Here is a 12,232-nt window from a genome sequence, read left to right on the forward strand (position 1 = left end):
ATGAGATCACCTCTCATTCTTTTAAACTCTAAGGAATATAAGCCTATTCTACTCAAGTGAATGTATGCTTGATATAGATTTGATGTATGCATTTATGTGCAGCTGACTGAGAGACCCTCGAGATGTCTCCAGTGGCACACTGGAAGGAGCCAGAGGCAAAGAAATTGAGATCAGTGGTGACTTTCACAGTGATGGGCACTGCATGGTCAACAGGTCCAGCAGGGAGTAGCTCTTCTTGAAGGATGCGGCAGATGTCCGCGACTACCTGCCGTGTCAATCTGAGCCTGCGGAGATGGGTCAAGGAATTGGAGTGTCTGTAGACTCTCTCACGTGGGTAGTGCCTCCTGCAACTTCAGCCTCTTTGTTGCTCCCCTCTCTGCTGTTCTTCACTCTGTTCTCCAGATCTGTGTTGTGCATCTCTCACTTGTGCACCTGCAGATCCCACCTTAGCATGATCTTGCTGTGTGGATGGTGCTTGCCTTCCTCATCCGATGTCCTCTCAAAAACATCCATGGCACCCCCATCCTGATGTTGCCCATTTGAAAACCTCCAAACTTCTCAAAAATGTTTATATTCACAAGAACTCACTGCAAAACATTTGCCAGAAGGAACTGACAAAGCAGCTGTAAACATGAGCCTTTATTAACAACGGCCAATCTGAACTTTAAAAACCTCCGTGAAGTGCCACTCAGTCTCATTTCTGTTTCACTGGCGAGTTTCCCAAATCCCGAGAAACCTGTGCTGGAGTCAGTAAATTGAAATCATTGTTGAACTCACTTAAAAATTGCTTCGTTATTATGTGCTAATGATCGACCTGCCTCCAGTGAACAGGTTACTTGCACGCAGCCAAACGCACCTCTGTTAAATCTGAAAGTGGCCGTGTTGGAGGCTGGTTGTGGCCACGCTTGAAATTTTTAGAATTCCCACCCGTCCCCATCCCACCCGTCCTTGGGGGTTAAAATTCCCCCCATTGTGTCCCATTTCATTTTATTTTATATCTTTTCTTCTTAATTTCCTGGATCCCAAGGGATTAAAAAAGAAAAGTTTCTTATCTTACTGAATGTCACATTTTAGGACTTTGGATCATTTATTTCTTTGTGGAAAGGGTTCTGTGATTGAGTTATGTTTAAGGTTTTGTTTTAAAGCAACGTGAATTCACACGTTTAAAAAGACAAGCTGCGGGCATTGAAAAATGTGCATTAACACCAGGTGGGACAGGGTCCATTTCCCGCACTTCTGCTCTCACCCCTTCCTCTCCCTCCCAGAACCATGGCAGGGTTCCCCTTGTCCTCTCCTTCCATCCCACCTGCCTTTACATTCAATGGATCATCCTCCGCCATATCCGCCATCTCCAGCATGATGCCACCACTAAACACATTTTCCCCTCCCCTCCCCTTTCAGCATCCCGAAGGAACCGCTCCCTCCACTTCTCAATCACTCCCCTTCCCACGGCACCTTCCCGTGTAAGTGCAGGAGATGCAAAACCTGCCCTTTTATCGCCTCCCTTCCCACCGTCCAGGGCTCCAAACATCCTTTCCAGGTGAAATAGCGATTTATTTGTACTTCTTACAATTTAGTATACTGTATTCGTTGCTCACGATGCGGTCTCCTCTAAATTGGGTGATCGCTTTGCAGAACACCTCAGGTCAGTCCGCAAGTGTGACCCCGAGCTTCCAGTCACCTGTCATTTTAATTCTCCATCCCACTCCCACCACTCTATCCTCGGCTTCAAAACCGGCTCCAATGAACAGGCACGTTACAGCTTTCTGGACTTAATACTGAGTGCAACAATTTCAGATTATAACCACTGCCCCCATTTTTTGGACAGCAGCTGTTGATGATTCTGCTGTTGCCATTTACGCCTCCTCTAGACCCATCTTTTGTTTCTTTACTTGTCCTATTACCATCCACTTTTGCTTTGCACCATCATCCCTTTTATCATTTAATCTTTCCTGCCTTCCACCCTATCACAGACCTACCCTTTTGTTTCTCCCTCCCTTCCCCCTTTCCCTGCCTCTGCACTTGCTTAAAACCTGTTACACTTCTAACTTTTTCCAGTTCTGATGAAAGGTCATCAACCTGAAGCATTAACTCTGTTTCTCTCTCCATTGATGCTGCCTGACCTACTGAGTATTTCCAGCATTTTCTGTTTTTATTTTGATACAACAAGGATCTATTGTCTCATCACAGATGATCAAGGCCATATTCACACTCATGGTGTAAAGGATTATTGTATTCCTGTGAGCACTTCATAAATTGTGAAGAATATACTCCTGGGAGATGGGGTATTCGATTTGATTGACAGACTGTGAATGGGAAGGTTAGAGACATCGACCCTTTGCTTCTTAGGATTAGAATTAACAGAAAAAAGGAAAACCTGGCAAGACACAGCCTTGGGTCTGGAGCTGGAGGCTAAAAATGCAGGAGATTTGGTTTTACAGTTAGAAGTTGCCTAGAAAGAAGCTATACAAAAACAAGTAAGTCCGCCCACGCAAGACACATTTTTTTCGTACTTTACAAAGGGAGAAACGAGATTGAGTTAAGTAAAAACATAGAAACATAGAAAATAGGTGCAGGAGTAGGCCATTCGGCCCTTCGAGCCTGCACCACCATTCAATATGATCATGGCTGATCATGCAACCTCAGTACCCCATTCCTGCTTTCTCTCCATACCCCTTGATCCCTTTAGCCGTAAGGGCCACATCTAACTTCCTTTTGAATATATCTAACAAACTGGTCTCAACAAATTTCTGTGGTAGAGAATTCCACAGGTTCACAATTCACTGAGTGAAGAAGTTTCTCCTCATCTCGGTCCTAAATGGCTTACACCTTATCCTTAGACTGTGACCCCTGGTTCTGGACTTCACCAACATCGGGAACATTCTTCCTGCATCCAACCTGTCCAATCCCTGTAAAACTGGAAGCCTTTGCTGGTAGCTGTGGAAAACCTTTGGACTGAGGAAACACTTTTGAACACACTGGGGTGACATTTAGGCTGTGATAACTTTTGGGCTGTGGTGACTTTTGGGCTGAGGAAACGTATCCAAGAACACTCTGGAAAAGCACTTGGACTCTGGGCTCTTTGACTCTGGCTTTGAAACATCTAACTTGCCACACGAGGTTACAGCAACGCAACAAGAAAAACCTAACAAGATGCCTCGGAGTCACTGAAAAACCAACAATCATCCAGCGCTGACTCAAGGAAAAAACTTATTTACCATCAAAACGTCGACCAGTGATAATACCGAAGACACCGCAACCAGCCAAAGAATCCACAAGATTGAGGAGAGAGAAAGCAGTGTGCAACTGGTCTAAACTGTAGAGAAATCCTTTGGTGAGCATAGTCCCTGCAATTTCAGAGCCTAGCTTAGTTAGTGTAGTGGTGGGAGCTGTTTTTTTTTTCATTGCATAACCTTTGTACCCGTTGCGTATACGTTTTCCCCCTTTTTCTGTACATTTTGTTATATGCTATTAAGTTAATTAGTGTGGTGTGCTATTTTCTAAATAAAATATTTGTTCTTGCACCAAACAGTTGTCTGTCTACATCTATCACATCCCCTAAATAATTCCAAGTCCTAGAACCAGGGAGTGTGACGATTCGAACCGTCAAGGTCAGTAAAGGCTGACAAAACCCACCATCCCCTACACTACCTTCAATGACTGATGTACCATGTCACCCAGGTCTCGTTGCATCTCCCCTTTTACTAATCTGTCACCATTCAGATAATAATCTGCCTTCCTGTTTTTGCCACCAAAGTGGATAACCTCACATTTATCCACATTATACTGCATCTGCCATGCATTTGCCCATTCAGCTAACCTGTCCAAGTCCCCCTGCAGCCTTCTAGCATCCTCCTCACAGTTCACACTGCCACCCAGCTTAGTGTTATCTGCAAACTTGGAGATATTACATTCAATTCCTTCGTCTCAATCATTCATGTATATTGTAAATAGCTGGGGTCCCAGTACTGAACACTGCAGCACCCCACTAGTCACTGCCTGCCATTCTGAAAAGGATCCGTTTATTCCCACTCTTTGCATCCTGTCTGCCAACCAGTTCTCTAGTCACATCAATACCATGTGCCTTAATTTTGCACACTAATCTCCTGTGTGGGACCTTGTCAAAAACCAAATACACCACATCCACTGGTTCTCCCTTAACAACTCTACTAGTTACATCCTCAAAAAACTCTAGAAGATTTGTCAAGCATGATTTCCCTTTCAAAATCCATGCTGACTTGGACCGATCCTGTCACTGCTTTCCAAATGCGCTGCCACTTCATCTTTAATAATTGATTCCAGCATTTTCCCCACCACCGATGTCAGGCTAACCGGTCTATAATTCGCTTTTTTCTCTCTCCCTCCTTTTTTAAAAAGTGTGGTTACATTAGCTACCCTCCAATCCATAGGAACTGAACCAGAGTCCATGGAATGTTGGAAAATGACCACCAATGCATCTACTATTTCTAGGGCCATTTCCTCAAGTACTTGGGATGCAGACTATCAGGCCCTGGGGATTTATCGGCCTTCAGTCCCTTCAGTTTCGCTAACACCATTTCCTGACTAATAAGGATTTCCCTCAGTTCCCCCTTCTCGTTAGACCTTCGGTCTCCAAGTAATTTCGGGAGGTTATTCATGTCTTCTTTAGTGAAGACAGAACCAAAGTATTTGTTCAATTGGTCTGCTATTTCCTTGTTCCCCATTATGAATTCACCTGATTCTGACTGCAAGGGACCTACATTAGTCTTCACTAATCTTTTTTTCTTCACATATCTATAGAAGCTTTTGCAGTCAGTTTTTATGTTCCCTGCAAGCTTACTTTCATACTCTATTTTCCCCCTCCTAGTTAAACCTTTTGTCCTCCGCTGCTAAATTCTAAATTTCTCCCAGTCCTTAGGTTTGCTGCTTTTTCTGGCCTCTTCCTTGGACTTAACACTTTCCCTAATTTCCCTTGTTAGCCACGGTTGAGCCACCTTCCCTTTTTTATTCTTACGCCACACAGGGATGTACAATTGTTGTAGTTCATCCATGTGATATTTAAATGTCTGCCATTGCCTATCCACCATCAACCCTTTAAGTATCATTCTCCAGTCTATCCTAGCCAGTAGAATTGGTTTTGGCTGTTAGGCTGTCTGTCCACCTACTGTCTGTGAAATAAAGCAGCTTAACACTGCCAATCTGCTTGTCTCATCAAGTGTTTCAGTCTGTCTTTGAAAAGATTTGAAGGACTAATAAGAGGGCACATGCGAAAGGCATGATTTTCAGTTCAGTTCAAGAGTCCTATTGTTACACCCTTGGGTTACACTATCATATAATTAAATATTAGGCAGTAAAGGCGGTAAACTCCTGACTTCAATGGAAAGAAACAATCAGGAGAGGTGTAAAACGGGCTGCCCATTCTCTATCATCCAGTTTCTGCCCAGTGAAAAAAGTTAAAATGATCCCAAATGACAATGGTATCAAAGTGGCTCATCAACCCTTCAGATCTGGCAAATATGCAACTGTAAAGAAAATAATATTTTACATCTCGACAGTGTACAATTTTGAAAGCACTGAAACAAAAATAAAGTGCCTCAAGCAGAGAACGAGGACAAAGAAGACTACATACTGGCCCCAAACTTTCTGTGGCTGGGTTACGTTTAAGCCTATTGAATTCAACCTTTAAAATCTGGTTGGGAGGGCCATGGGCAGAACTTCCGTCCTCCGTTCAACATCAAGGGGCATGTCGGGGGGATGTCCATGCCTTCCTCAGAAAAATATTTCATTTACACCCTTGAAAGGTATCAATGGAACTGGGCATGGGTCTGCGCCTGGGCAGGACCGGAACCAATGTCCTAGGCGTTTGCGAGTGCTGTTGGGGAGGGGTTAAAATAATATGGCAGGGGGATGGGAACCTATGCAGGGAGACAGAGGGAAGTAGAATGGGGGCAGAAGCAAAAGATTGAAAGAAAAAAAGTAAAAGTGGAGGACAGAGAAACCCAAGGCAAAAATCAAAAAGGGCCACATTACAGCAAAATTCTAAAGGGGCAAAGTGTGTTAAAAAGACAAGCCAGAAGGCTCTGTGCCTCAATGCGAGGAGTATTCGTAATAAGGTGGATGAATTAACTGCGTAGGCAGCAATTAACGAATATGATATAATTGGCATCACGGAGACATGACTTCAGGGTGACCAAGGCTGGGAACTCAACATCCAGGGGTATTTAACATTAGGAAGGATAGACAGAAAGGAAAAGGAGGTGGGGTAGCGTTGCTGGTTAAAGAGGAAATTAACGCAATAGCAAGGAAGCATATTAGCTTGGATGATGTGGAATCTGTATGGGTAGAGCTGCGGAATACCAAAGGGCAGAAAATGCTAGTGGGAGTTGTGTACTGACCACCAAACAGTAGTAGTGAGGTTGGAGACAGCATCAATCAAGAAATTAGGGATACGTGCAATAAAGGTACAGCAGTTATCATGGGTGACTTTAATCTACAGTAAGATTGGGCTAACCAAACGGGTAGCAATGCGGTGGAGGAGGATTTCCTAAAGTGTATTAGGGATGATTTTCTAGACCAATATGTCGAGGAACCAACTAGAGGGCTGCCCATCCTAGACTGGGTGATGTGTAATGAGAAAGGACTAATTAGCAATCTTGTTGTGCGAGGCCCCTTGGGGAAGAGTGACCATAATTTGGTAGAATTCTTTATTAAGATGGAGAGTGACACAGTTAATTCAGAGACTAGGGTCCTGAACTTCAGAAAAGGTAACTTCGATGGTATGAGACGTGAATTGGCTAGAATAGACTGGAGAATGATACTTAAAGGGTTGACGGTGGATAGGCAATGGCAAACATTTAAAGATCACATGGATGAACTTCAACAATTGTACATCCCTGTCTGGAGTAAAAATAAAACGGGGAAGGTGGCTCAACCGTGGCTAACAAGGGAAATTAAGGATAGTGTTAAATCCAAGGAAGAGACATATAAATTGGCCAGAAAAAGCAGCAAACCTGAGGACTGGGAGAAATTTAGAATTCAGCAGAGGAGGACAAAGGGTTTAATTAGGAGGGGGGAAATAGAGTATGAGAAGAAGCTTGCCGGGAACATAAAAACTGACTGCAAAAGCTTCTACAGATATGTGAAGAGAAAAAGATTAGTGAAGACAAATGTAGATCCCTTGCAGTCAGATTCAGGTGAATTTATAATGGGGAACAAAGAAATAGCAGACCAATTGAACAAATACTTTGGTTCTGTCTTGACGAAGGAAAACACAAATAATTTTCCGGAAATACTAGGGGACCGAGGGTCTAGCGAGAAGGAGGAACTGAAGGAGTTAGATATGGCCCTTATGGCTAAAGGGATCAAGGGGTATGAAGAGAAAGTAGGAAAGGGGAAAGGGGTACTGAGGCGAATGATCAGCCATGATCTTATTTAATGGTAGTGCAGGCTCGAAGGGCCGAATGACCTACTCCTGCACCTATTTTCTATGTTTCTATGTTTCTATGTTTCTTCTCATGGCCACAAACCTTCACTGGAATAAAGTAATCAATCCCAGAGGAGATTGATTATTTTCTCTTGTTCGCCCCTGTGCTTGCTGACTACATTGGCCCCGGTTAAGCAATGCCTCAATTTCAAAATTCTCATCCTTGTTTTTAAATCCCTCCATGGCCTCGCCCCTCCCTATCTCAGTAATCTCCTCCAGCCCCACAACCGCCCGAGATGTCTGCGCTCTTCTAATTCTGACCTCTTGAGCATCCCTGATTATAATCGCTCAACCATTGGTGGCCGTGCCTTCTATTGCCTAGGCCCTAAGCTCTGGAATTTCCTGCCTAAACTTCTCCGCCTTTCTACCTCTCTTTCCTCCCTCAAGAAGCTCCTTAAAATCTGCCTCTCAGGCCAAGCTTTTGGTCATCTGCCCTAATTTCTCCTATGCAGCCCAGTGTTAATTTTTTAATCTCATAATACTCCTGTGAAGCGTCTAGGAACATGTCACTATGTTAAAGGCGCTATATAAATACACGGGGCTGGATTTACTGTCTTGTGATGCCCCTGTTAGTGCCCTGGAGATGCGGCAATGACGACGGTAAGCAGTTCCCGGCCGATGGCCACCTTCCAGCTCCCTACCGGGACATTCGATGCCGGTTGAGACGGGACACGGAGCATTACCGCCTGGAAGAGGCGAGCCGGTGTGCAATGCCCCTGGCTGCCCCTGGTTGCCGCCCGATGTTTGGCTGCCGCCCGATCCGTAGCACTCCGCAGAGCGCCCTGGTGAGATCATCATCATAGGCAGTCCCTCGGAATCGAGGAAGACTTGCTTCCACTCTAAAAATGAGTCCTTAGGTGACTGAACAGTCCAATACAAGAGCCACAGTCGCTGTCATGTTCCCTGGTGGGAATGCCTGTGAAAGCTGGCGGTCCGAGCTGTCCTGGCCTTAGTGAGATAAGTAATGTAGACCTCAGGTAAGTGTGATCGTTTATTATTTTTTTTTGCGATTTATGTTGTGGTGGCATGAGTTATTTATTGGGAATGTTTTTGCTGTTTTTTTTCAGGTTCTTTTTTCCCCCTCAGGCCTCTCTTAGAGCATTCCTAGCATCCTAAAATACTCCGCACCAGACTTAGGGCCCAGCTGATAAATTTTGCTAACTGAGGCACAAACTGTTCCCGGGTGCAAACTTTAATGCCCCGGCATCATTACCACCTCAAAATGAGCAGAACCGAAAACCCAGCCTAAGTTGTTTTTGTTGTTGTTGTTGTTGTTGAAGTGGATTCAGTGGGAGCCAAATTGTTTTAAATAAAAATATTTTTTTCTTCCGCCAATTCAGGCTTCCAGAGGTCTGTCCTCCACTTTCGAAGGGCAAATCAGCTTGAACCAGGCAGCTGCCGATAAAGTACCTTTGAACGTGACAGCGGCCTGTCCCAGCTATGCAAATTATCTTGCCTCTGGTATTTGAGACACAATCTCAGGCCTTGGATAAGGATCGGTGCTTATGACAGCAAAGCAGGGCCCCAGGAATTCTGAACCACTGTGTCTGACCGTGCTGTAGTAATTTAGGCAATTTTTTATGCTGACTTCAATTTGACATCTTCCTTGGTGTTTTCACAGAAGAGTTGTTATTTTCTCCAAAGCACAGCATGTAACTGACCAAACATAGAAACATAGACATAGAAACATAGAAAATAGGTGCAGGAGTAGGCCATTCGGCCCTTCTAGCCTGCACCGCCATTCAATGAGTTCATGGCTGAACATGCAACTTCAGTACCCCATTCCTGCTTTCTCACCATACCCCTTGATCCCCCTAGTAGTAAGGACTTCATCTAACTCCTTTTTGAATATATTTAGTGAATTGGCCTCAACAACTTTCTGTGGTAGAGAATTCCACAGGTTCACCACTCTCTGGGTGAAGAAGTTTCTCCTCATCTCGATCCTAAATGGCTTCCCTCTTATCCTTAGACTGTGACCCCTGGTTCTGGACTTCCCCAACATTGGGAACATTCTTCCTGCATCTAACCTGTCTGAACCCATCAGAATTTTAAACGTTTCTATGAGGTCCCCTCTCATTCTTCTGAACTCCAGTGAATACAAGCCCAGTTGATCCCATCTTTCTTGATAGGTCAGTCCCGCCATCCCGGGAATCAGTCTGGTGAACCTTCGCTGCACTCCCTCAATAGCAAGAATGTCCTTCCTTAAGTTAGGAGACCAAAACTGTACACAATACTCCAGGTGTTGCCTCACCAAGGCCCTATACAACTGTAGCAACACCTCTCTGCCCCTGTACTCAAATCCCCTCGCTATGAAGGCCAACATGCCATTTGCTTTCTTAACCGCCTGCTGTACCTGCATGCCAACCTTCAATGACTGATTTACCATGACTCACTCAGCAAATAAACATCTAATCAACAAAGCTTTTTTTACTGAAAAGTGAAACCTATCACACTGAGGAGGGACGGTGAGAGGAAGGGTCATCGACCTGAAACATTAACTTTGTTTCTCTCTCCCCAGATGCTGCCTGACCCGCTGAGATGTCCAGCATTTTCTGATTTTATATCTGAGATTTTGATGCCTTCCATGTGAAGATGACACATCAAGTATCTTACTGTTTTACTGGAACCTCTGATTTGGACAATTGTTGAACAAACATTCCCATTGTTTCACTTCACAAAAGAGACCTACTGCCAGAATGCTTGCAGGGAATTACATCTTGAATTTTGTTTGTTATTTAAATTTGCGATTCCCTTTTAACGTATTTTTTACTCGTGTCCTTGCTTGGGTCTCCTTTTGCCAGACACCAACTTGTGTTTACGCAAGAGACCAGTAGGGCAACCTGCTCCCATTTCTCTACCTGTACCTCTCTGGAGCCAACCAGTAGGTGCTGCACGGAAGCAGTTCAGCTAACTCTTCTTCCTTGTGAAAAGCACCTGACCTTTGCCAAACATTCTTTACAGTTCACGGATGAGATAGAGCTGGTAACTGAGAGGGTGGAAGATCAAGGGTGAAAACCCATGTGTGTTGGGACTCCACCCTACCCATGAGTATCCATTTTTAACTGAAAATTACGAAAGTAAAAGTGTTTGTCTATTGTAAATAAGGAGTCGACTAATAACCAGCATGAGGATTGAAGTGACCTTGGATGGACAGCCTTGAGCTTTCACTCTGACTTGTAAAAACTGTAAGAATACAGGTACAACGTCTCAAATCCGGCAATCTTGGGATCGAGACCGTGCCAGTTTTCGGATTTTTATAGATTTCGGACACGATAAACATTGAAGACAATGGCGGCACTTTGTACCCAGAACACTCCGTGAGGTAGACTAAGCCCCATCAATGCTGCAGGGGCCTGGTGCGCAGGCGCAGGTCTCGCACGTGTGCAGTGCTGCCAGTCGGGTAATGGTGGCGGGAGGTGGAGAGAAGATGCCGGAGTGGGGGCAGGAGGAGGAGCAGGCGACGGGGTGCAGAAGAGCCTGCGATAAAGCTACTGAGACAGACAAAGTACTAATAGTGGCATGGGTCAGGTCGGATTTTATTTTACTGAATATCAAATGGGATTTTATCAAAACAAATTCTCAAAAATGTCCGTTTTTTAGACAATAATTCCGGATTTCATTTTATTGAATATCAAATGGGATTTTCTCAAAAATGTCCAGTTTTCAGACAATTCTGGTTTTTGGACAGTCGGATTTGAGACGTTGTACCTGTAATGTCAAAGACAAACCTGAGAAATTGTAATAAAGTGGCTAAGAACCCACTGAAAATAAAACTGAAATTACAGTTTGTTAACAGAATATCTCCCCTCAAAAAATTGACATTCTGTAGCAGTTTTACGTCACTCAAGTACAAACCTTTGAAAAGAAAAGGCTCAAGTCCCGATGTAGCAGTACTATAGTTGAGTTCATACCTTCTACAAGGAAATACTCCACTTCTCCATGAACACCTTCATCTTTATCCTGAGCAAGGAGCTGGTAGACAAAGCTTCCCAGTACAGCATCAGGAGATACCACAGCCAGGAATGGGAAAGGAAGCATGGTCCATTCAGGAGCATTGTCATTGACATCACTAACCACCACCTCAATGTGCAGCAGATACCAGTCCTGTCCTGAAAACAGAAAACCATACACAATGTAATTAAGTCAATTATACTTATAGAGCACCTTTTACATAACAAAGCACTTCACAGAGGCAAGAATAACTGGACACAGAGAGGAGGAAAATGTTTGCGCATGATGACTGAAGACATGATCAGAGAGATCGGTTTAAAGGAGGCTTTTAAAGGAGGAGAGTTACAAAGGCAGAGGTGTTTAGACAGGACATTCCAGAGCTGGGGCTGAAATGGTTGAAGTGCAGAGCTGAGAAAAGGGGAGATGCAAAGGAGGGCAAAGTCAATAATGAGGTTGTGAAGATATGGAGGGATTTGTAGATGAGGAAATAGAGTTTGAAATCAATGCTTGGGGGATAGAGAGCCACAGAAGGTTGGCAAGCACAGGGGTAATGCAGGAAGGAAACTTAGAGCAGGATATCATATATTACGTCCCCCTCACCAAAATTGGTTGTCGATCAGTTGAGTAGGTGTCGGGTTGGGTCTGCTCTGCTTAAGATGAAATGTAATTATTTTTATAATGTATCAGTATTTGTTACTATGGAGCCAGGAGAAGTAAGAATATTTTCTCAACTTCACATACTCGTGGGGTGGGGGGAGAGATCATGGGGGGGAGGGGGAAGAGATCATTGCGGGGGGGAGAGATCATGGGGGGGAGAGA

General features: G+C 44.2%; 1 protein-coding gene across 1 annotated transcript in view; it reads right to left on the bottom strand.

Moving 5' to 3' along the window:
• Positions 1-12,232, bottom strand: part of LOC139278201 (neural-cadherin) — a 157,051-nt gene that overhangs the window by 104,613 nt on the left and 40,206 nt on the right. Inside the window, exon 2 of the mRNA XM_070896848.1 lies at positions 11,374-11,571. Within this exon, the coding sequence (XP_070752949.1) occupies positions 11,374-11,571 (198 nt within the window). The remainder of the gene's footprint in view (positions 1-11,373; positions 11,572-12,232) is intronic.

This window comes from Pristiophorus japonicus, chromosome 13 (genome assembly GCF_044704955.1).
Source record: "Pristiophorus japonicus isolate sPriJap1 chromosome 13, sPriJap1.hap1, whole genome shotgun sequence".
Taxonomy (NCBI): domain Eukaryota; kingdom Metazoa; phylum Chordata; class Chondrichthyes; family Pristiophoridae; genus Pristiophorus; species Pristiophorus japonicus.